Raw genomic sequence first — 26,969 nt, 5'->3', positions numbered from 1 at the left:
GCTCTGCCAGGCCTCTACTGCAAATGTCTTCAGTTCCTGCTTGTTCTTGGGGCATTTTCCCTTCAGTTTTGTCTTCATCAAGTGAAATGCATGCTCAATCGGATTCAGGTCAGGGGATTGACTTTGCCATTGCATAACATTCCACTTTTTAGCCTTAAAAAACTCTTTGGTTGCTTTTGCAGTATGCTTCGGGTCATTGTCCATCTGCACTGTGATGTGCTGTCCAATGAGTTCTGAAGCATTTGACTGAATATGAGCATATAATATTGCCCAAAACACTTCAGAATTCATTCTGCTGCTTTTGTCAGCAGTCGCATCATCAATAAATACAAGGGAACCAGTTCCATTGGCAGCCATACATGCCCACGCCATGCCACTACCACCACCATGCTTCACTGGTGAGGTGGTATGCTTTGGATCATGAGCAGTTCCTTTCCTTCTCCATACTCTTCTCTTCCCATCACTCTGGTACAAGTTGACTCATCTGTCCATAGGATGTTGTTCCAGAACTGTAATGGCTTTTTTAGATGTTGTTTGGCAAACTCTAATCTGGTCTTCCTGTTTTTGAGGCTCACCAATGGTTTACATCTTGTGGTGAACCCTCTATATTCACTCTTGTGAAGTCTTTTCTTGATTGTTGACTTTGACACATATACACCTACCTCCTGGAGAGTGCTCTTGATTTGGCCAACTGTTGTGAAGGGGTTTTTCTTCACCAGGGAAATAATTCTTCTGTCATCCACTACAGATGTTTTCCGTGGTCTTCTGGGTCTTTTGGTGTTGCTGAGCTCTCCGGTGCATTCTTTCTTTTTAAGAATGTTCCAAACAGTTGATTTGGCCACACCTAATGTTTTTGCTATCTCTCTGATGGGTTTGTTTTGATTTTTCAGCCTAATGATGGCTTGCTTCACTGATAGTGACAGCTCTTTGGATCTCATATTGAGAGTCGACAGCAACTGATTCCAAATGCAAATGTCACACCTAGAATCAACTCCAGACCTTTTACCTGCTTAATTGATAATGAAATAACGAGGGAATAGCCCACACCTGTCCATGAAATAGCTTTTGAGTTGATAGTCCCATTACTTTTGGCCCCTTAAAAAGTGTGAGGCACATATAGAAACCATTGTAATTCCTACACCATTCACCTGGATGTAATTACCCTCAAATGAAATCTGAAAGTCTGCAGTTAAAGCACATCTTGTCTGTTTCATTTCAAAGCCATTGTGGTGGTGAATAGAGGCCAAAATATGAAAATTCTGTCAATGTCCCAATATTTATGCACCTGACTGTGTGTGTGTGTGTGTGTATATGTATGTATATATATGTATATATATATATATATATATATATATATATACATAAAAAGTGTCGTGCTTGTATAGGAATGAAGGCTTTGCTTTTTAATAATTTAAGGATAACCACCTTTCATTACAAATAATTAGATGTATTATTACACTGGCTTTGGACTGACATGTTTGTATTGTGCTTTTTGCAATTCAGAGCAACTTCCGGCATGCAAGTAGCAACAGCCTGGTCTCTAGAGAGGAACTGATGATGATCTTGTCCAGACTGGAAAGTTTGCACATCCGAGCCTTGTACTTCACTGAGACTCAGCGCCTCACCCTTGGGGAGGTCGGGCTGGAAGACGTCACCACTTCAGGAAGTGGGAACATAGCACTGAATGTAGAGCTATGTGACTGCCCACCCGAATACACAGGTGATTCATGCCAGGTATGTTTCCTTTCAGTCTCATTCCTTATCTAATGTTATCATCCGGTTGGTGCCCAAGCAAACAAAGCAGTTGGCAGTATCATTTTATTTATTTTTGCGGGATACAGGATCATGACCTCTTCTTCCAAGAGAGATAAAACAAAGATACTGCGCTGGTGTGTCCCTGTCAAAAATCATCCATATATATGCAATGAATACATTTATTAAAAAGACAAGTAAGAAATAATAAAATGTTAAATAGCAGATCAATCCTCTAGTATAAGAGGCTGGGGAATGTACTAGATACAGTGACCCATGTTTGGATGAAAATGAATACATACAGCTTACACATTTTATGCACATGAAAATCCACACCATAATAACAGCATACTTACCGACATTCTTGGGCAGCTTTCCGGGAGCAGCAGGAGGGGACCTGCTGCTCTCCTCTTCTGGGGGCGGGGCCAGATGATAGACGGCATTAGGACCCGACCTCTTTACAGGAAACACCTGCGATCCGCGGGTCCGTGAGGAGGGGGCGGGGCTAAATTACTTGATTTGCTCCATTTAGCCCCGCCCCTTCCCTACGGGCCCAAAAATTCCAGGTGAAATCTCCCATCCTGCCCACTTCACTAGGAAGTAGGCGGGATGCGGGAGATATGCCTACTATTCCGGGGTGTGGGGGGTTACCCGAAAAATGTGGGTCCCTGAGCCTTCGCCTACAGTCTACATCTCCTTTCAGATTTGTATGTCGATCTTGTAACGTGGTTATCTCACATTACAATGAATGCAATAATGTTATTACAGATATGGGTCTTTCTTTTATTACATGTATAGATTCAACCTATCACTGAGATTGAGGGTGATGTGTGGCCCTTTTGAAGGTTATCATGTCATCCAATGCGGCACTGCCTATTACTGCATTATACCATACAGTATTACCATAGTCTCCTAACTTAAGGTATTCTAGGTTGCTGCCTTCAAACACCTGTGGATACCCTAGTCATTTCTGGTGCCAGTCCTAGCCTGGTAGCCAACAGTCTGGGCATGTGCTTCTGTTATAAATATAACAATATCCCTTAGTCAGCAATATTACTATTGCTGCATATTTTAACTGATGTACAGTATGCTCCAACTCCGATGTACTTTGTTTATTTGCAGTATAAGTCCTCCACAGGCATACTCCCTGTAGGTTCTGTGCATTATAACAATATGCAGTCACCACCTGCAGCATTGAGTTGGTTAATGATGCAATTGCCCATCCTAATACTGTCAGTGAGGACTATCCCGATTTGCAGCATGTGAGGGCTTGCTTTTACAGATTCTCTAACCTCCTCCTGTATAACTGTGCTATGCTGAAAATATGTAGCCCAAAGGAAGCTGTGGCACCTCTGACTGATCCATCACACATACATCCTATTTGTCTGCAGCATTACTCAGGCTGTGATTTACTGTACTAGTGGTCTAGAAATGTCTGACTCTCACAGGGTGGAGGCAAAGTGCTATCAGGCACACCTTAGATACACTACCATATAGTAACCTGACTGTCAACCCTTCAGGCCACTCATATTTATTACACAATATGACTCATGCAATGCAATGGTTTGAGAGGTGGAGCATAGCTCAGCACCATGCGTGCCTTGTAACAACCTGGCTACCTGAGTCAGAAGGAGTGCAGTATAAGAAGGGTCTGACAAGGTGGATGACAGTTTTGTAGCTTGCAGAGTGCTGTGAAAAATGGACGCTAAGTAACTGACGGAGGAGACTTTACAGAACAGCACAGCACAACTATTTATTATCCTGGCCGGAGCTGTTTGCAGAGTACAAGGATTTTTATTGTTATTTATTAGAAACATGTTCTGCCTGATAAGCTTTATGAGCCTGGTGTTGTGTGGGGCAGTTGGTAAACAGCACAGGGTACAATTTCTGCAAATGCCCCTCGGTGTCGGTCAACAGCAGCAAATCTTGACTGGACAAGCAAACGAGGTGAGGTCATAAAGCAATCATTATTTAGAGAGATTGTAATATATAATGGATAATGTATTAATCATGTATTATTGTTAGTGATATGAATAGTGTATGGTATTAAATTAGTGTAACCCTATTAATAGTAATTGTTTTACTGCCATTGTGTCATGAATAATGCAGACCTCCACTGCATGCTGGATTTTACTTTTATGTTGTGTTGTTATTGTTGTGTTGTTGTTTTACATTCTAAGAAACCACTACACCTGAATTTACAATTAATCCTGACTATTTGTCATTGACATTATTTATAAGTTTATGGGGGGAATTCAATTAGAGGCAATAAGTCATTTTCGTGGGAAAAGTTTTCACTTTTCGTGAAAAGTTTTCACTTTTCATTAAAAAGTGGTTATACTTATAATCCAATTAAATTGCAGGTGAAGTTAACACCCGATAATTCCTGAGCAGGTGAAAAGTTGGGATAGTTGGTTCAGAACCCCTGGGACACCCTCCTCAATGATTAATTAGGCAAAAATAATTTTTTTATTTAGCTTCATATGGCCTATAGTGACATGTCTTTGCTGGGGTGAAAATATGCAAAGTGCAGGAAAATGGGTTAATTGACATAGGACAGGTATATGGGGGTGCTGTATAAATGGGTCAGATGTTTTTAACATTGCAGGTGGGTGTTATAGGTGTATTTTGAAGGGGTTTTTTAAGCGACTTAAAATGACACAAATATATACTTACAAGCATTTTTATGCACCTATAATAAATGTAGAGCATTATTGTACAGAAAAACACTTGATTTCTATAATTTTTTCACTGTTAGAGAAAAATGCTTATAATAGCCATTCGACACAATTTAAGATTCCCCAATACTTTTATTATGGCCACTAATAGACTTCTATACTGTTAGCCAATTTTGGTTTGACTATTTTTGGGTACAGGCAGATTTCCCCATTTTCATCTACAGTATACTTAACAGGTGTAAAACCAGCAAAACTTATAACCCATTTTCTTATTGGATTTCACGATAAGTTAACACCCATATAAAGGTGTTAAGTGAAATTATCGTTTGATTTGCGTGATAAGTTAACACCCCTGAAAATTTATCACCTTTGCCTCTAATTGAATTCTCCCCTAAGTTCTTAACTTAAATAAAAAGTAAACACAATTTGTTTGATAATATGTGGATTTAGGGGCAGATGTATCAAAGCTTGATGTGAGATAAAATTGTGAGATATACAGTATATCACCAACCAATGAGCTTCTAACTTACATTTTGCAGGCTGTGTTTAAGAAATGATAGTTTGGAGCTGATTGGTGATATATATTTCACAATTTTATCTCACATCAAGCTTTGATACATATGCTCCTTAATCACAAAATCCCCTTAGTTCAGCAATAAAATACATCATTTTTTTAAAGATACATTAACAAAAGGTGCTCAAAATCTAAAGTATAATATATAGGTCTTTTCATTAAGTTTTAAAGATTTCCAAAATCCTTAATAGAGATTAGCATTCTGTAGAGATGATTATCAGATACTTCCATTATTAAAAAATGAATAACTTAGATCCTTAATTGCTGAAGTTTTTTACCAGTGATACTTCAACTGCAGGTTTGTCAGGGCCTGTAGATCACACTGACGGCCAAGGATCTGCCTGAGCTACAGTATGCATGTGGGTGCATGTTCCCGGGATATTCTCATTCATTTCATCAATGTTCTTTTATTAAAAAGCACCTGGGGTCTAACGTAACTGAGAGCAAAGCCTGAAGACTGCTTAACTTACTGCAATTAAGATCATTTCTAAGTCATGTTGCTTTCTCTTATAAATAAGTTGACTGTAATGTTGCCATAGCCTAAAACACAAAGGAAACATTTAATCAGAATCCAAGATATATACTAATAGCTTTTACTCAGTTACTGTATCTATTCAGTGTGTAAATTAATAGTGTTAGAATAGTAGCATTTATCTATACCTTAATACATAGCTTCCTAGAGTGAACCTGTCACTTCTGTGACAGCTGCACCAACATTCATTGGAATAATCCTGTTGATTCTCTAGGATCAAGAGACACCACTATGTGCCTCATGCTTAAGATGTCACTACTGTAGTTCCTAGTGAAGTAAAAGGCTGAATATCCGGCTCAGACTACAGATGTCTGCTTCACTGACTGTAGATGATGGGTCCACTTTAGCACCAGCGTGTCCCTGAGAAAGTCATAGCTAACATTTTGTCAGTGTTAACCGTGTTAATTATGGTGTAAAAATCCACAGCTGCCACAATCTGCATTCCCTGCGCTTCATAAAAATCCACAGCTGCCACAATCTGCATTCCCTGCACTTCAGCTACTGCGCACAAAGCTGTGTGAAGACATTACTCTTACACTTATGATTCAGTTTGCCGCAATAGAAAATTTTACTGTAAAGTTGGGTGCACACTAGGTCAACACACTTACCAATCGTCTGCCCGATGTGCCACGCTTGACAGCTCAACTTGTCGGGCATTTAAATTTCCCGCCCAGTTGAGCTGTCAATCACCGTCGGGTCCCTGCAGCATGTGTACGGGTAATTGGCGGGTCGCCCATACACACCAGCAGATACTGCACAGCAGATCAGATATATCAGAACGACATAGTTCACAGACATATCTGCTGTACACACCTGGCAATGCACTACAGGTAAAGGTGGGTCTAAGCCCGTTGCAATGCACTGGTTTTTACATGGATGTGGCAGCCATGAGTACTTAAAGACCTACTTTACTAAGAGATCATTCATAGCTAAGCAATGATTCACTTCAGGAATCCTTAGAGGGGAGGGCAGAGGTGGGTGGAGCTGTGGGCAGAGCTACAGTGGGGGTGGGGCATAATTTGGTGCTAACCTATTTATTTAATTTTTTTTAAATCAAAGTTTGGGCTGTGGGGGTGGGTGTTGTTATAACATGTCAATCTATCATATAAGTATATATAACTACAAATACAGAAATATAGGAAAGGAAACTGCTGTAAATTCACACATCCCCCCACAGAAAACTAGAATCCATACTAAATATAAAATATAGGGAAAGTCACATCAAGCCACAGCACACATATAGAAGAAAAGCAAGATCCATATTAATATTGAAAAAGTCAGATCCACATAAATAATTTTGAAAAAGCCAGATCCACATTAAATCTTGAAAAAGCTAGATCCTTCTTAAATACATAAATATATAAATATCAGAGAAAGGTAGTAGCCAGGCTCACACCAGTCACATCACCTCACTGTAGCCTAAGCAATCAGTCCTAGCCAGGTGTTCTTACCTTTTTTCCTCTCCTCCTGTCTTTTGGGTGTTAGATGGCTGTTCAGGCTTCCGGCTTCGGTATTTGGTCTGCCGAGAATAGATCCGGCGACATTACATACCGATTCTGGAGGAGCAGTTGGCACACACACTCCTCCAGCACTGCCCGAAGTGCTCCGGCCGTGGACCCAGCAGTGCCCTTTAATTTGACTCTGGGTTCAGCTCAGGACCGGGCAGCCATCCGGTGACAGTTATGACAGCCGCCGCGGCTGCGGCATTTCGAATATGGCGCTGTGATTGGCTCGCGGCCAGCTCCATTTTTGAAATGCTGCAGCTACAATGCTGACAGGCGGGTCCCAGAATGCCGTTCCAGATGACGACATTTTTTAAATGAGCTTCAGGAATGGTATTCCAGACAGTTCCTCCTTAAAAATAACCCTATATATAAGTTTCATTCACACAAAAATAAATATTAAAAACACGAAGAAAGGATTTGCTTTGTAAATTGCATATAGATAACTTAGAGGCTCATGGTGGGTTTCCAGCATCGCCTCCTGGGCTAGCTTGCACTTTTAGATCGTACTCTGGCGAGACTGCAGTGGTGGTTCCCGATCCAAGCCAAGGTTACTGTACATAAGCCGATGGTCTTGGAAATGCCCACACATTTCGTCACTGTTGGACTTCTGGTGTTAAGCTACTGTCATTCACTGGGTTGCTGGCTGTTGTGTCTGCCCTCTCCTCCCCCCATCCGCCCATCTGTCTCCTCCTGTTTCCACCGTCTGTCTCTCTCTCCTCATTTCTTAGTGTCCCTTCCTTTCCTTGTTTCTCTCTCTCTTTCCCAGTTCTCCCAATCATTTTCCCATCGTCTCTTTTCCCCTTTTTTCACTCATTTTTCTATATGTCTTTCCCTCCACCCCTGTTGCTCTCTCCACCTCTTTTTTCCTCTATCCTCCTTTTTTTCTCACCTCTGCCCTGGCCAGCACTGGCTCATTTAAACAAGCTTTTCATCTTTTACAGTATGGATCACATTGTGCAACAAAATGGGGAATAACTTTGTACGGTAAATCTAGGGGGTATATGAGAGTTTTTAGAAGTGGAGATGTTGCCCATAGCAAGTTAGCAACCAATCAGAATCTACTTAACATTTAACTAGCACCTTGTAGAAGAGAATGTGATTGCATACCGCCCAACATTTGAGTCTCCGAGGTCGGGACTTCCGTGAGATGAAGACGCACGTTCCCGAAAAAGGGGCGTGGCCTAGCAGCACGCCACCTTTTACATCACTAATGGGCGTGCCCAGCATCTCCGAGATGCTGGGCTGCCCACTGGATTCCTCCCTGCACTGTGAATAGATGCCGTGCGCATGAACACGGCATCTATTCTCTCTCTGCTCACCCGCTGCTTTGCTATGCAAGAGCAGCAGTGCGTGCTCCCCCCAACTTCCCCCCCACTGCGGGACACTGCGGCCCGCGGGTGGGACTGCGGGACAGTCCCAAAAAACGTGATTTTCCCACTGAATGCAGGACAGTTGAGAGGTACGTGATTGGTTCATGCTTGCCGACGTTCTGGCTGCCCCCATGAGGGAGGAGGCAGTCAGACCAGCAAGGCGGGGGGCGAGGCGCGGCATAGAGGGTTACGGCCGAGGACATTACCCAGCATTAGGGGCGGAGCAGGGGGCCTGACCACACGAGTGTGTAGCCTCCGCTACACAATGCCGAGATTACCGGCTTTGTAAAGCAGGTGGTGGGGTCATGATGACGTGATTCAGAGTGAATCATGTCATCCCCCTCACTGCGAGGGATTGTATGGGAGGTGAGGGCGGGTCTGGGGGGAGTCAGAACCTGGAGGGAGACTAGCCTGCTTTTCTGGGGGGCCGGCAGCACAACCCAATTTTCGGGAGGCTCCTGGCCGAGTCGAGAGAGTAGGCAAGTATAGATTGTTAGCTATGGGCAACATCTCCACTTCTGAAATCTCTCACTTTAGTAAATATACCCCTAGGTATCTAGCCATGTAAAGGTATCATGTAGAAATAAATGAGGCAGATAACGGTGTACAGGCCTGGTGTCGTGTGTTGTGTGCCCTCGTTGAGCATTTCTAGTTCCTTTGTCATTAATTGCAGGGAAGTGTCAGTGGGGGATATACACATGCTGTCTGCCCCCACTGTGCATGTCAGGGACAGACATATTAGCTCATTATACGTATATATGAGAATGCCATATTAAAATGTTTTAGAGAAATCCCAGGCAATTGGTGAGTCATAAAATGCATTTGAAGGACCTATTGGATGAAATTTATATTAACTGCCATCTGCTTTTCTTCTGAAAAATGAAATCCTTTTCCCATAACTGTAATCTGATAGGCAATATGCATAATTTGGCTAAATTGGTCTCTTGTTCTTTAAAGCAGGAATCCAACATATATTTTTGCTCTTTAAATGGCAAGTTAGGCACCTTCTAAGTATGCATCAATAGTCATTTTTCTTAGCTGTGCTTCTTCATAACATCTACATTTCTCTGAAGGGAGTACAAGTTTGGCTGGCAGACAGACTATACAGACACAGGCTCACAGCTTTCAGCATGCCATGTGATAGCAAAGGAGGAGAAGAAGTGAGAGGATGCTGTAGTACTGCCTACTCTGTGACTCTCCAGCTGTTGTGAAACTACAAGTCCCAGCATGCATCGCCGGCAACAGAAATTATGGGGCCCGGTATACATGTTTAGAGGCCCCCGTTGTCCGTTACCTTGCAGCCAGCCCCCTGTGAGTGTCCCCGCAGTGGCCAGCCCCCTGTGACTTTCCCTATGGTGGCCAGTCCCCTGTGAGTTTCCTTCCGCTGGCTTGCCCACTGTGAGTGCCCCTCCGGTGGCCAACCAGTTCCCCACAGTGCAGCACCATACTTACTTACCATTTACCATGCCGCGGCTCCTCTGTCTCCTAGAAATGCCAGTGCATCGCTGGCTGACGTCATGACATCACGCACTGCACTGAAATCAACAAAAACAACTTTATTGCATCGACCGCCGCCAATACAATAAAGTTACATCAGTTCACAGACTCTCCGTACGGGGACCCGGCTGGTACCTGCCTGCTGTGCACTACTGATCATGCAGCAGCGCAAACAGGGATCAAGGTAAGTATTATGTGTGGGCTCCTCCTAGGCCCCCTACAACCTGGTGGCCTGGCACAGCTGTGCTCCTAGTCGCCTCTGTTGCCGTGCCTGCCAGCATGCTTTACCAGCTGATCGGTGGGTGGGTATGCTAGGACTTGTAGTTTCACAACAGCTGGAGAGCCACAGGTTGCCCAGACCTACTATAGTGAAAGCAGATCAAAGAGGGGCCATCTAAAACCTCTTTGCTGACTACATCATGTGCCATGTGTCTGTCATTGTTTTATAAGAATTCTGCTTTGAATATAAACAGCCATCTCTATGAGCAACATAGCTGCCCAGTACTGCCTGTGTAAAGGCTTTTGTAGCCTATGTTTGTAATAGAACAGTAGATTCCATTTATATGCACAGCAATTAACTCCATTTAATTAAAAAATTATTCAAACTAGCCACTGATTTATATTTCTCTGTATGTGTCCAGTCGGTACATACACAGTAAACTACTGCTGGTGGGGTGTACCTTGATTGACGGAGCCTGGAAAAGTTATTCTAACTTAATCCAAAGTATGTAAGGCCCCACAGCTGGACTTGTGCACAAGGTGTATTAAGCTGCTAGATAGCAGACTATATTGCAGTGCCCCCTAAGCTGCAGCACGATTGGCATGCTGCAGCCGTTTGGGGGCGGGTAAGGGGCGACGACGGCCAGCGTCCCAGAAAATGGGCATGACAGAGCTCATTTTCTGGGTATATGGAGGCAGTGTCTGCATCGTCTGACGCAGCTTCATTGGCCCCGGAAGTGTGAATTTCATGCACAACCTGAGTGGCCGATGTTCACGCAGAGTGATCCGATGGCTGAGTCCTCAGACATAGCAGAGGATCACAGAAGCCAGTGGGAAGCATCTATTAACACAAGACGCCTCCTGCGGCATTAGCATATTATTGCACAGCTGCTGCATACAACTAGACTCCATAAGATGTACAGTAAAGTAATATTAAAGACATAAACCTGAACCATGGATCTCAAAGCTGTCTTCATCTGGGTCCTGAGCTGAGCCATTCACAAAATCTATCCTAAACCCTGAAAAAGCAAATTAAAACAATACAATTAAGAGAGTAAAAAACAAAGTTATATATTTCTATTATAGCTCAATCAGCAAGAGTTAATTGATAGGGGAGCCCAACCAAGAACCCCATATACTTAAGTAGGTTGGGTGTGAGAGTACTTGTGACTTTTCTGGTTTATAATGAAACATTCTGGGGTTTTTTTCTTTATATTTTATCAACATTTTTTAATACAGAGATCATTGTTACTACTTCTGCTGCTGACTTCTTCATAAATAAAACACATATTAGATTACTTTTCATCAAATGTGTCTGTCTGCTGGAGCATCTAAATGAATTGTGTCAAGTGACTTTACAAATATACTAGTTGAGCTTTAACATACAGTACCATCTTTTTAGACAAAGGACCTCATTCAAACCCGCTCGCAAACGCTGAGCGCTCGCAAGCGGGTCGATGTTTAGGCCCTGCGAACGCGCAGCGGCCGCACTGCGCGTGCGCAAGCCCCGGAGCGAGAGAGAAATTCTCTCGCTCCGGAGCTCACTACAAAAGGTACGGCTGTCGATGTTGTTCGACAGCTTGCCCCGTTTGTAGGCATCGCGGGGGGGTAGTTTCACAAACGGAGGCATTCCTTAAGGGACGCCTGCCGTTTTGTGGGCGGCCGAACTGACATCAGCAGTGATGTCAGTGGGGGCTTCCTGCTTGATCAGAGCAGGAAGCTCCCTGGGGCTTGCGGTTGCCGAGACCCAACCTTAGGGTCTCGTCGCAAGCCCCGATGGTCGCGATGGTGTTGACCATCACGACCATCAACCTGGTCGGTGGCTAAAGCTGTGGGTGGTAACCCACAGCTTAGCTAGCGACCAGGCGGCCGCACTTCAAAATACAAGCGGCCGTCCACATTCAGAACGAGCGCTCGCATTTTGCGAGCGCCTCTGAATGAGGGCCAAAGAGTGATACATTTAGTATTGCAGAGTAGCTTACAGCTGTGTTACCAATTACTGCCAAATGTTACGAACTTGCACCCCAACTGGAGCCTCCTCCATTCCTATCACTGACTAGGCCAAAACTAGAGTGGGAGTGTGCACTAACCTCAAGACAATCAAGACACTGTGGCTTGTGATTTATCCTTCCGCTAATAACCTCCCCTACCAGCTTAAAGTGGTGAATTCCACTAATTGGTGATAGATGTCAAGTACTTTGCAGTCTGTTTTGTTTTGTCTAGATTAAGTATCCTCAGGCTGTAGTAACTGTCAACAAATTGCTCTTATGGTATGGGAATAAGAGAGAACTCAATGAAAACCTGTAATATATAAGTACCTAAACACTTCCTGTTTGCACATTGCAACATCAATATTCATGTTTAACGCTTTTAAAAATAATTATACAGAAATGAGAAAATCAATTTTTAATCATTAATCAGATTGCTTGGATAATCTCTTATTACAGGAGTGTTCTCCTGGACATTACCGGGAGAATAAAGGATTGTACCTAGGAAAATGTGTCCCCTGCAGATGTAATGGCCATTCAACACGTTGCCACGATGGATCTGGAATATGTATTGTAAGTACAAAACTCATGTCTGACAGATTTATGTGTACTACAGCTCAAGGCATGTTCTTGCTTTGGGAGACGGACTTATGTTGTCATTTGTTCTAAAAGTCCCTGTTGCTGCTAATATGCAGAAATTACTGGCACTCATGTCAAGTCATGTAATATAATTAAATAGGGATATTAATGCTTCTAAATACAAACGAAGATCAAGTCTGATGGTAACAGCAGTTGTAATAACAAAGTACAGCATTTACCACTCTTTCACACCATCCTCTTTTTATCTGTTCTATTTCCATTAGACTGGCAGAGCCGTAACTAGGGTGGTGCGACCAGTGCCATGGCACAGGGCACCGGTGGGCAGGGGGCGCTGTATGGGACTGTCAATTTTACTGTTTATTATTATTTTCACTTGTAGCTTCCTCTTCTTTATCCCCAGCATATCCTGTCCTCCCCTATCTCTTCCCTGGCCCCTATGAGGCCAGGGCCCTTTTTCAGGTGCACTACCTCATGTCCCTATATAAAAATGGGGGGGGGGGCGCCAATGCTCTTTCTGGCACAGGGCACCAAAAAGTCTAGTTACGGCTCTGTAGACTAGTTACCTACTGTCGTTACCTTAAATGCCTGTGACTTGAAGGGGCTGATTTGGAGTTGGGAGTAAAGCAAATAAAGGAGCAACTTTGCACTGGACAAGCCATGTTGCAATACATGGGCATTTTAGGAGTTGGGGGCCTCCTGTACAGCAGGCCTTGCACCATGCAATGGGTACCCCCCATACCTGTACCTGGTAGTGCCATATTTGTGGATGATGTGTTTTAAAAGATGGCGCATTTGCAGAAGGATGGCAAAGATTCTGGCACACTGCCATAGTCTTTTCCATCTCCTGTGCCAGTGCCATCATTTCCGAAGATGCCGCCGGAAGCTGGCACAGGCAAGAGCAAGTATAGGAGGTGGTAGGCCCTTTGCACACCATACTCCATGTTCCTTCCCATTATAGATTGCCACTGTTGCAATGCAAGGGGTGGAAACATATGTATTTATTTTGTTTAGCTTGCAAGGTAAATACTGGCTGCTTTTGCATGTATCCCACAAATACTGACATCTTTATTTTTCCACTGCAGTTGGAGTTCAACTCTAATTCTAAACCTGCCCATCAGTAGTGCAGTATGGTTTTGTCAAGATCAAGATGCAAATTTGCTCCTTTTATCTTTGCTCCCAAGTCTGAATCAACCCCTAAAGGGGCCTATACATTACACAACTTTTTGAACGTGGTGGTTTTGGTCGCATTGTTCAGAAAGTCGTCTAATGGATAGCCGGCAAGGAGCAGCGATTCGCATACATGCTGTGTCCTTGCCAACCACGATCGTCAGGTTCCACATGTTCCCAGTTAGGAGGTCGGGATCCTGCACTGAATGACGTTCAGTGAACACCGTTCAGTGCGGGCACCACACCCGGCGACCTTAAGGACTGAACGCTAGTTGTTCCGTTTTTCAGGTCGCGTAATGGATAGGCTCCTTAAATGTCAAACTCTATTGCATTTCACATAAAGTAGTAACAAAATTCGCACAAATCTAGTTTTTTGGCAATCTAGCCATATAACTAGATCATGTAGTGCTCAAGCAATGCCATCTTCAAGTGACCATAGATCCATGCAGATTATGGTCATTTTCCAGTATGCCCCCAAAAAGTTCAATAGTTTTTAGAAGAGCATAAAGACTAATAATAAACATGAATACAAAAGTGTAGAGTTTTATTTGGACAAAGTACGTTTTTGTGGTTTCCAATGTCAAATCTAGATAAAAAGCACACATAAATTACTGTGTGTTATATTACTGACTCTGCAGCCAGTAAATCTAGTGTTTCAATGCTGCTTAAAACTCACAGCAAAGATATATCTGTTCCACAGAAAAGAAGTTCTAAAACAACACACTGAACTGACAAACTACTGAAAAGAAATAAAACAAGCTGTGTATTAAAAAGAGACATAGCTGCTGAACTTATAGAAGTGGGAAGAGTTGCGAGGAGTCCAATAACAAAGTAACTCTTATTGCATCTAATGGTGCATACACACTGGACGATCGACAATGATAACAATATCGTTGTACGATCTTCCGGGTGTGCTGGATGTTCGATATCGAACATCCAGCACACCATGGCCCTCATTCAGAGGCGGTCGGAGGATGCAAGCAGTCGCTCAGAAACTTTACACCCACAGCTCTAACGACCGCTAGGGTGATGGTCGCGATGGTCATAGACCATCGCGACCATCGGGGCCGGGGCTTACGACGAGACCCTAGGGTAGGGTCTCACTTGTCGTAAGCCCCGGAGAGCTTCTGGCTCTGTCAGAGCCGGAAGCTCTCCACTGACATCACTAGTGATGTCAGTGGGGCCTCCCCCAAACGGCAGGCGTTCCCATGGGAACGCCTCCGTTTGGGCTGCCACCCCCCCGGCCCGCCTTCCAAACGGAGCGAGCTGTCAATCAACATCGACAGCTCGCCCCCTTTGGAAAGAGACTCGCTATGACCGGCGCTGTCGGTCGTAGCTGGTCTCACGCATGCGCACGAAGGAGAAGGCTCCCTTGTGCGCATGCGTACTGGACAAACATCGAGGCGGCCGAGCGGTCGTAGACTGTACGGCCGCCTCTGAATGAAGCCCCATGTACCCACCAATGATGGCTACTGACCCGTGATCAACGATCGCGGGTCCCTATAGTAATGTGGTTTATATCGACCAGGTTGGCCTGCATGCACGAGCGATGGACGATATTGTTATCATCCATACGAGCCTGCGCATCGCAGGTCGTTGGCCACCTAAAAATGCACGATATGAACGATAACAATATGATCGATATCGTTATTGTTCATATCGTCCATTTTAATGGTACCTTGTGTATGCACCATAAGTTTGGTCATTTTAAATTATGTAATAAACAAAAACAAAAAAAAGACAAAACAGAAAAAAAACATGCTTTGTTACAAATAATTTGCACACCATTATATATTGTATATAATTTGAGCTATATGTTGAAATATTATAATTTTGTATTAAATATTTGGAATGAGTGGTATAAATGGACAAGTAGTCACGTGGCACATCCTAATAAAGTATGCAACATTAAATACAGCAATAGCAGTTTTTGAAGGAAAGTAATATGACCCCCAACGCTTTGTGTAGCTGGGAGGCAGATTGAATATTATTATCTGTTGCAGTGATTGGAATGTGGTTACACAACTGAGCTCTCTACTGTATTTAAACTTTAACTGCTGCACATATCTATATAAATTTATATATTTTGCCCAGCACCCTTTAAAATGTATATTACACCAGCTACTAAACCAACCCAATTACAGGATGTAAATATAACAATATAAAGCTATTTTTGCAAATGTTTTAGTTTTATTGGGGCAGTATAGCATACACAGTTCATAGGATATCATATAAATTGCACAAAAGAATATTGAAATTCATTTTTTTATAAACATAATGGGGCTGATGCAGGTTTGCCCAATGTACGAGGTATGTCTATTAAATAATGAGACTGATTAAGTAACTCATTTTTATTTATTGGTATTACAAATTTAATGTTTGTCCCCTTCAATATACTCCGCATTTGCACTAATAGAGTCTTGTTTTCCACTGGTGGAAGGCATGGAGCAAATCAATTTCTGTTAGTTGTTTCAACATATCTGCCGTTACAGCACCAACTGATTCATAATGTGTCCCTTTAAGCACTGATGTAACTTTTGGGAAAGGGTATAAGTCGCAAGGTGCTAAATCGGGCGAATATGGAGGATGTTCAAGTGTAGTAATGTGATTGTCGGTCAAAAACTGCTTCACAGAAAGTGTTTTGTGATCAGGCGCATTGTCCTGGTGATCAGGCGCGTTGTCCTGGTGATCAGGCGCATTGTCCTGGTGATCAGGCGCATTGTCCTGGTGATCAGGCGCATTGTCCTGGTGAGGAATGAAACCATTTTTCTACAGTTCCTGCCGTTTCTTTCTGACTCTTTCTATCAACTTTTTCAAAACTTCCTTATATTAATGCTGGTTACCTGTTGTGCCTTCTGGAACCCATTCTTGCCAAATTACACCCTTGATATCGAAAAAATGTTACTAAAAATGTAAAATTGACACGTTGTTCAACTTTTAAACTTAGCATTTTTTTCGGCACTCTACAACCAAATTAAATGGCGACTTACAATCAACTGGACGTCATAGAGTGTTGCTGCTTGTCATGCAGATTCAGACAAGTTTAAGGTTACTACGTATGCAGTTACAACCGGTTCTGACTAGTTTGTTTACTAGGTGGCATCACAGTCTCGTTATTTTATAGACATACCTCGTATCTTGTAGGTTTTGCAATGCACATGACCCGGAGCCGGCAATACAGGCAATGCAGAGTCATACGTAATTCAGTAGCATCTCTGTGCCCTCATACACCTTTCCTTTTCTTCATTTGGCACAAGATGCCGTCACGGCTAAGATGCACCACCACGAGTCACCACGACGAGTAGCAATTAGATAGATCCCACATTTTTTTTCCTGCAAAAGTATTCATATAAAGTATCAGATTAACGTAGCAAATTTTAAGAAAAATCAAAAGGCGTGGCAATTTGGTGACGGCTCGATTTTAGGAAAGGTGTATGTGGACGTATCTGTACTTGCAACTAAAGTGGCAAAAGTGCATGTAAAGTGGCGTTCAGGCAAAGGGAAGGGAATTGCAGGCTGTGCAGAGTCGCTCACTCATGTAAATAAATAACTGATAATGATGACAGGTGGGAAACCAAGCATACAGATAGGGACAGCTTGGCTGTACCACTTGCTGACAGTTATTCACTCTTATCAATGGATACTTGTGCAACTGATAAAAGATGCAGGAGCAAACAAGTAACAAACATGTATTAACAATAATGCGGAACTTAGATGAATAAGAACATCTGAACTTTCATTTTACTAAGCAGAATTTGCTGTGTCTATGATATATAAGTAGTTTGCACTTTGCAGAGTTAGCAGGTCAGGGAGTGGCCCAGAGAACAGTTCCCAGCTCAGGCAGGGACAAGCCATTACAGGACTATGCTGCTGGAGTATGCGGCCATTTAATATCAGACTACATGAACAGTCAGTCATTCTGGATTTCATCATGTCTCAAAAAGGAACAACATGTCTAGTGTCTAACCATGGCTCTGGAACATTACCCACTGTACAATTAGTACATAAGCTTTACATGAGAACACAACAATTACAGCTATTGCATAAAGTGAAATTGATGGGGTATACAAACATCAGGAAGATAAAATGCCCCCAGATATACACAGCTGGCTATTATACAGTATCAGTTTATCGAGCACCTGATAGGGCTTTATGTACACATCAGGATCGGTAGAAGGCAGAAGAGGCAAGTTACAAGTATCTGAGACACAAGTTTAGAGCTGAATATACTCAATGTATTATACTGCTTTTTATACTCTGTCATTTTACAGGCTGTGTTTGAAAAATTACAGGAGCTGATTGATTGGTACTTTATCTCCGTCCCCTTTATCTCTCTCCGAGGCTTAGTACATAGCATGGCTGTAACTATCATAGCAAGGGGTGCAGCTGCTATGGGGCCCAGAGCTGAGGAGGCCCATCCTCCTTGTCAAAGTTACATGTGTTATATAAATTTGTCACCATTGGGTGGTACATATGGGCCCTTACATACTGTGACTATGAGGTCTTTAAATACCTAGTTACACCTCTGATACATAGACCCCTATAACCTAGTTACATCTCTGATACATAGTCCCCTACATCTTCAATGTGACAACTGCATTTGGCCACTATTGTGAAAGAAAAAGGCTAATTAATTAAGTTAAGTGAGAATGTAAAATATTCCATATACCCCCCCGTACCACCCAGCAGGTTCGGTGACATTAGCTGCTGACAACACTCCCCACATATAATATATGCAGCGTGTTTGGGGGGTCATGGATATGCCAGTTTGTGCAGGATTATCTCATTGTTTTGCCACATGAATTCTTAAAACGAAGGTATACCAAGGCGCTTAAATAACACTCGTAATATCTGTAGCTGCAGCAGTTAAGAATAAGGGGAAATTGCAACCCCACACAAAAACATGAATAAACAAGAAAAACTGTGCTAATATACAGACAGGTATAAAATAATAAGTTAATTTATTGGAGTTAAATAAAAAATAAATAAAAATATCAAGAAATATGTATAGATATATAAATGGTGGATGGAATTAATGAACCACTAAAAATAACCACAGAATATCTAAAAGTAATGGGAATGAATGAATATCAAAAATGAAAATTCATTGAAAAGAATAATAAATGCATATAAAAAATAATAACATACATTTGACAATAAGAATCATGTAATCCACAGTGAATAAATCTGTGCTAAATTGATTCGCTGGTATATATAAAGAATGGCACAAATATTGCTGTATTTGGAGTTATAGAGCAACAGTCATTGTGTGAAGAAAGTTCAATTGCATCAAATAAAGGCGTTTAGCACACTTAGTAGCGTAATATTGCAACACTGTAACCGCAAACCTGCAATTAAAGTATCCTTTTGAGTGTCCACAATGATATGCTGTCTGAGGTTTGTGTTTTGAGAGGTAATTATTAAATTGCGAAAATCGGAGTGTCACCCTGTCGGGCACACAGTAATGGGAGAAAGAGTAATATTACTGACCAGCCTCAAAGTCTCAGACGGCAGCTGATGTAAATAGCATAGCTCTCTATCCGGCTGTACGGTGGAAAATAATAGCCGGAGAAGAAGACAGCCTCCGTGTCTCGCAGCTGTAAGGATTGGGTGGTATGGCTCTCTGTCCGGCTGCACAATGATGATTACCTGCCGGTGATCAGGGCCAGAAAGGATGCAGGAGAATATTAAGTTGGTGGATAAGCGCGGCCGCAGCTTGTCAGATCTCTCTGCACCAAAAGCTTGTCGGGTCTCCCCACATCAAAATCAAAAGCTGCGGACACTGGCACACTTACAGGAGCTTATTACAGGGCAGAACACATTTAGTGAATACGGGCAGCTACTCGTTTCATCCCGCCTCGGGACTTTTTCAAGCTCAATATTCAGCAATATTTGTGCCATTCTTTATATATATCAGCGAATCAATTTAGCACAGATTTATTCACTGTGGATTATGTGTTTTTTATTGTCAAATGTATGTTGTTGTTTTTTATATGCATTTATTATTATTTTTTATTAATTTTCATTTTTAATATTCATTCATTCCCATTACTTTTAGATATTCTGTGGTTATTTTTAGTGGTTCACTAATTCCATACACCATTTATATATCTATACATATTTCTTGATATTTTTATTTATTTTTTATCTGACTCCAATAAATTAACATGAAATCTTAAGTAGAGCTTTGTATTATGTATTTGTATTATGAGATTTATTGACGAATTTACTAGTTTTCGATGTTGAGGTGGCGTCTGCAGCTGAATATGTATTTATTTGCGAGTGACTCAGAAATATGCATAGTTAGTTTATGAAGTGATAATTCTTCTGTGCTTTCTTTAGAATTGCCAGCATAACACTGCTGGAGACAACTGTGACCTGTGCAAAGACGGCTACAGTGGGAATGCCACGCAGGGCTCCTGCAGCCTATGTGCTTGTCCTCTCCCTGTGCTCACAAACAGGTATTTGGAATCATTTTCCTCACTATACTGATCTGTGATCTAAGCTGAACAATGTTAGAAGCATGGCAAGTAGAGAAAGCAGGTATCCAGTACATACTGCATAGCAATGTATATTCTCTAGGACACACAAGTCCAAATGTTGAACGTACACCACAAATGAGTCTACCTATGATGGTTTTATAATGGTAACTGTACGTGGAATAAGAACTATTATTCACAATGCTACTGACCATGTGTGACATGTATAGAAAAAGAAATATTGCAATAACCAAGTGGTAACTAAAAACCTCACAACATAATTTATTACCATCTTCTAGCCAGCTGCACCATTAAGAGAATAATTTATTACTATTTGGTAGAATAAAACTGGTCAGTGCAAGCCAGCAATGTAGTTTTATTGCTCTTAGTTGTTTTATTTATGTGAATAAGGCGCACATTTTGAGCACTAAAGACATGGCTCTGTGGGCTGTTTGCTGCGACTTGAGAACCAGTGTATGAGGACAGATCTGTAGCGTGTTGTAATATTATTCTTATGGTCACATACAAACTGATATGCAAGGCCCCTACACGCCCCACCCATCATTGGAGTGATTAGTGTATAGCTGTACTCCAGTTGATGGCTAGTGTACAGCAAACTTCCAGACTCTGGTGGCTAGTGTATAGCACTCCTTAAGTCTCTGGTGGCAATTTTACAGGAGACTGCATCCAGTCCTTGGTTGCTAGTGCACAGCTATTGTGCTAGAATACTACAGGCTGCCAGTCTTTGATGACCAGGGTACAGCATTCCACCAGTCTCTGATGACTAGCATGAAGCAGGCACCCAGTCTCTGATGACTAGCATGAAGCAGGCACCCAGTCCCCGATGACTAGCATGAAGCAGGCACCCAGTCTCTGATAACTAGCATGAAGCAGGCACCCAGTCCCCGATGACTAGCATGAAGCAGGCACCCAGTCTCTGATGACTAGCATGAAGCAGGCACCCAGTCTCTGATGACTAGCATGAAGCAGGCACCCAGTCTCTGATGACTAGCATGAAGCAGGCACCCAGTCTCTGATGACTAGCATGAAGCAGGCACCCAGTTTCTGATGACTAGCATGAAGCAGGCACCCAGTCTCGGATGACTAGCATGAAGCAGGCACCCAGTCTCGGATGACTAGCATGAAGCAGGCACCCAGTCTCGGATGACTAGCATGAAGCAGACACCCAGTCTCGGATGACTAGCATGCAGCAGGCACCCAGTCTTTTATGACTTGCATGAACTAGGCACCCATCCTCTGATGACTTGCATGAAGCAGGCACCCAGTCTCTGATGACTAGCATGAAGCAGGTACCCATCCTCTGATGACTAGCATGCAGCAGACACCCAGTTTCTGATGACTAGCGTGCAGCAGGCACCCAGTCTCTGATGACTAGCATGAAGCAGGCACCCAGTCTCTGATGACTAGCATGCAGCAGGCACCCAGTCTCTGATGACTAGCATGCAACAGGCACCCCGTCTCTGATGACTAGCATGAAGCAGGCACCCAGTCTCTGATGACTAGCATGCAGCAGGCACCCAGTCTCTGATGACTAGCATGCAACAGGCACCCCGTCTCTGATGACTAGCATGAAGCAGGCACCCAGTCTCTGATGACTAGCATGCAACAGGCACCCCGTCTCTGATGACTAGCATGAAGCAGGCACCCAGTCTCTGATGAATAGCATGAAGCAGGCACCCAGTCTCAATAGTGTAAAGTCTTTGGTGTCTAGCGTACAACAGACTGCCAGTTTCTGGTGGCTAGCAGATCTCCACACACCTCCTTCACAGCCAGATGTACTTACCATCTGCCCCATCCTGCAGATTACTACTAGAGGGAATACTGCCAGGAGGTGTCAGTGTCCTCGTGCAGCACTCAGCACTAATTGGTAATAGTGTCAGAATGGAAATTGTCCAATACTGAGACCTCTTGTGGGCCCCCAACGTAACTCTCAGCTGTACTCTGCTGATAGTATACATATTTACATAATTCATTATATTTTTCTTAGCTTATATATTTATATCAGTTATATTGTTACATTATTTTAGAATTACTATTATACATTGTTTTATATTATTTTATATTTTTTCCTTATGGGTATGTGTTATGCACATTTATACTTTACTTTGTTCTTTGCAGTTTTGCAACAGGATGTACTGGCAGTGGCAGGAATCTAAAGTGTTTCTGCAAACCAGGATATGCCGGGTTCAACTGTGGAGAGTAAGTATCCTATCTGTTCAACTGCAGGACGCAAAACCAAGTTGCTATATGTTCCATTCAATTAATTAGCTAGAGATATAATGATCAATGTAACATATAATACACTAGGTATAATATAATATTGATTTGACACTAAAGTCTTCTTTTTCCGCTATTTGTGTAGATGTGCACAAGGCTATTATGGAAATCCATTAAGGCTCGGTGGCAAGTGTAAACCGTGCAGCTGTGATAACAATGGCCAGCGGGTCAGTTGCGACCCTCTAACAGGAGGTAAGAATGACCATGAGCATCTGTTTCCAGGAAGCGCCTCACATCTATGTCGCTGGTCCCTAGTAAATTGTCAGGCAGCATTTTCATGATCTTTATCAGCCACATTTGCACTTTACTTTCTGGATACTGTAACTCTGTAACTCTTGTATACTAGATATTTACTCACATTTACTGATGGTTTTGTTGAACCCCCATAATTGTGGTAGATCAGACCAAATCAATGTTAAATGTAATATATACTATTTTTTATTTTGTTTTTAGAATGCCTAGATGAAAATCCACAAGATAAAGGAGATGATGATTGTAAGTGCTATGAGCAGTTCTACTAACATTGTATATTATAATCGTCCTGTGTACTGTGTGTATGTTTGATGTTATTCATTGGACCAGCTTTATATGTAGAAACTGGTAAGTAGATAACTCACATATACTGTATATGTAAGAAAACATATACAGCATAATACAGTGTGTCTATGTGGGGAGAACATCAAGCCTCAAATATGTGACATTTATAACTGATGCTTAACACCCCCTAGCAGCCAGTAGTACGTATGAACCAGTTGGATCAAATTGTAAAATAAATGGAATTACTGACAAGATTAATGGACTATTGTAAATAATACTTCATGAGAATTGTGAAAAAGTTTAGTGAGATCAGCAACTGTATATCCCTACATTCACGTAATCGGGATAAGTACCACCAGCCAAATTGCTCTATTTGATAAGATTGGCAAGTGAGCTGAGTAGTGATGCAGTATATCAGGCATGAAATGGCCAGGTAAACCCTTCTGATTCTCAGCCTCCCAGCTTAGCCACCTCATGAATATAAAAGCACTCCCCCCCACATTCCAGGTGTGGAAACTTCCCCAATAACATCAATCTGCACCTACTTTTACAGGATTGTGGTCTGACTGGAAATGTACATGTTATCAGATGTTAAGATGCCAGTTTCAAAGAAAATAGTGAATTTAGCCCCGTCCTCAGTCTTAATGGGGATTTACTTGTTTAACTCATGATGTCCTGTCTGAATATAATTACTCACTTCCAGCATGTGATAGCTGTGTCAACATTCTGCTGATGGATTTAATGACAATGATTGATGAACTAAACCTGATTAAGGCCAGGCTGCAGAGCCTCAATGCCACCAGTCGGGCACTGGAACAGCTTAGAGCTTTGGAAGCTCGCATTCGGGAAGTAAAGGTGAGTGGATCTGTCCTCGCTTGGAATAGGCGCCTGTGCATTGGAAGCCTCTAGAAAGGGAGGATTTTCCTTCTATAACATTATATAGGAAATATAGCAAGTGAAAAGCTGGTAACAGCACATAGTGATGAGCTAGAACCTTATCTGTACTTCTGATTCATCCATAACCTAGACCTAAAGTAAGAATGTCACCTGCTAAGTCTCACTCCCTCACAGGTACCATGCTTACCCCTTACCCTTACCCAAGTCGGGACTCTTGGGGCAGTTAATAGAGTCAGTCAAGTGGAGAGCTGATGATGGGATCCGTGCAAATAGGGGTTGCTCTATGTCTCTCTGAGCCTCTACACTAATATTCTTATAAATGTTTTTGAGTACATTGGGAGAACCTATACAGTAAGTGCAACATTGCAAATCCAAAGCTACTTGTAGTGCACATGGTCAGTGTTCTCCTTTGTTACTTATCAAAGTCTAACTAAGTAGCACAAGTAAGCAAACCGTGATACACTGTTGTAAATACATCTCAAGAACATGCTAAAAGTGTCACAATTATTGTTGCATTCACATTGCAGCTACAGTATGACAGTTACAATAGTAAACTCACAAGTCAGCGCCGCAAGGTGAACAGTCTGGAGACAGAAACTGACAGCCTCAAACAGCAGATAGCGGCTCTGCTTGCAAAGGTAAATGACGTAATATCTATAAGAAAGAGACTGGCCCAGCACTACAGACATGCAATTATATAATTTATTCAATCTTACTTCCAGGCTGAAATGAATTCTAAGAAGTATGAGAACATCATGATGAGTGCAGAAGACACGTTCCGCAATGCCAGTCACATGCTGCTGACCATAGATCTTCTCCTGAAGAATATCAACAGTATGTCTGGATTTTTATGAATCTCATAGGATTCAGCAATCTAGAATGATGACATTATCCAGAATAAGATGATGTCAGAGAAACACAGTGATGTACAACTATTGTATAATAGTTGTACTGTACACATACCACTATTGTCTTCCTGCTCTGGGGAAATGTAATAGGTTCTGTATTTGTTGTTGTTGTTTCTACGGCATTTAAAAGAATCACAACTATAAATCCCACTGAAAAATTGCAAAAAACACTTCACTTTTGTTGGAACCTTTTATATTTTCCCCTGTCCATTTATTCCTTTCTTTATATGTTTTGGTTTGTTGAAGACCATGTCGACCTTTTGGCACTGTTGACCATTTGTACATGTAGACCTTCCATGTCGACCTTTAGTGTATCGACCTTTTGTCCCTGTCGACCTATTGTCTGTCTAACACGTGGGGCCAAATGTAATAGGGTGAGAGTTTAGAAAATATGAGAGTTTAGCAGTTTTATCTTCAAAATGGGAAAACATCTGAATGAGACGACTCTGCTAGATTACACTGATCAATTTGATGTGCGCTATTTGTACATCTGTGTATGATTGAGTCTGGATCTGAATACGAAATGCAATGATGTTGAGGCTTTTTCTTACCCCAAGTTCCGTTGTGCTTCATCTGCAACTTTTCACATGTTTAATACAAATTCCTGTGTGGTTAAAGTCACAGCCCAGCGTCTGTGGTACACTGTGAGTGGTGTTTTGATGCGAATAAGATGCAAAATGTAAAGAAATAGACAGTACGCTACTTCTCTTTGAGTAGCTCAGTCGCGCTGAGCGTCTCACGCTCTATGGCATATTGAGGCTAGGTGTATGAGGACACATCTATATATAGATTTTACTGGTTTGGTGTGTTAAAGGAATGTTAACACTACAGCTAATGGGATGTAGTTGGCATCCTGACACACTGAATCATGGCGCTCACAAGTCCGGCGCCAGAATCCCGACGGTCAGAATACTAGCTGGATAATCATGGTGGCTGCAATCCTGAAGGTAGGTTTTAGGGTTAGGGTTATGTTTAGAGTTATGCTAAGGGAGGGGAGGGTTAGTGTTAGGATGTGGGCAGGGGGTTAGGGTTGGGCTGCGGAGGGAGTTAGGGTTAGACTACGGGAGGGGAGGGTTAGTGTTAGGATGCGGGTAGGGGGTTAGGGTTGGCTGCGGAGGGAGTTAGGGTTAGGCTACGGGAGGGGAGGGTTAGTGTTAGGATGCAGGCAGGGGGTTAGGGCTGGGCTGCGGAGGGAGCTAGGGTTAGGCTACGGGAGGGGAGGGTTAGTGTTGGGATGCAGGCAGGGGGTTAGAGCTGGGCTGCGGAGGGAGGTAGTTTTAGGCTACGGGAGGGGAGGGTTAGGGATTGGCTTCAGGAAAGATGGGTTAGGGTTAAGCTGGGTACACACAGATAGATATATCTCCCGCTCGTTTGAACGGGCGATATATCTATAGTGCATTGCCAGGTGTGTACAGCAGACATGTCTGTGAATGACGTTGTTCACAGACATATCTGATATGCTATGCAATGCAGCAGATGACCGACATATCTGAAAGATATATTGGCCATCTGCTGGTGTGTACAGGTGTTCCGCGGCGTTTGACAGCTCAACTGGGCTGGCGATTTAAATGCCCGTCGACCAAGTGTGTACCCAGCTTTAGGGGGAGGGTTAAATTACTTACCTGCAGGCGTCAGTATTTTATTAACCATCGGGGTTCCAGCAACAGGATTCCAACCGCCGGCATTCTGTGTGCCGGGATCGCGTATCCAACCCCAGTTAATCATAATAAAACGTTCAGTTACAAATACAATGAAAACGTGTTGTGAAGCAGCTTAAACCTGATGAGAATAGGCAGAAACGGGAAACACAAAGAGGCCAAGTTGAATGCAAGTCAGACGTAAGTGTCATGGGAAATATAGGACCTACATTGTACCTAGGGCCGTAGCTAGAGTAGTGCGGCCGGTGCCATCGCACAGGGCACCACAGGTCAGGGGGCGCTGTTTGGGCCTGTCAAATTTCTGTTTATT

The 26,969-nt window shown here is 42.6% G+C and overlaps 1 protein-coding gene across 2 annotated transcripts in view; it reads left to right on the top strand.

Moving 5' to 3' along the window:
- The window catches only part of LAMA3 (laminin subunit alpha 3), a 286,414-nt gene that overhangs the window by 216,057 nt on the left and 43,388 nt on the right, over positions 1-26,969 (top strand). For both annotated transcript variants that reach the window (XM_088469607.1, XM_088469608.1), the window contains exons 40-48: positions 1,504-1,734; positions 12,575-12,688; positions 20,225-20,343; positions 22,501-22,581; positions 22,745-22,851; positions 23,113-23,154; positions 23,900-24,051; positions 24,621-24,731; positions 24,816-24,927. In XM_088469607.1, coding sequence (XP_088325733.1) covers positions 1,504-1,734; positions 12,575-12,688; positions 20,225-20,343; positions 22,501-22,581; positions 22,745-22,851; positions 23,113-23,154; positions 23,900-24,051; positions 24,621-24,731; positions 24,816-24,927 — 1,069 coding nt within the window. The remainder of the gene's footprint in view (positions 1-1,503; positions 1,735-12,574; positions 12,689-20,224; positions 20,344-22,500; positions 22,582-22,744; positions 22,852-23,112; positions 23,155-23,899; positions 24,052-24,620; positions 24,732-24,815; positions 24,928-26,969) is intronic.

The sequence above is a fragment of the Taudactylus pleione genome, unplaced genomic scaffold, assembly GCF_031769625.1.
Source record: "Taudactylus pleione unplaced genomic scaffold, aTauple2 ptg000093l, whole genome shotgun sequence".
In the NCBI taxonomy this organism is placed as follows: Eukaryota; Metazoa; Chordata; class Amphibia; order Anura; family Myobatrachidae; genus Taudactylus; species Taudactylus pleione.
This window is presented reverse-complemented; position numbering and strand designations above follow the sequence as displayed.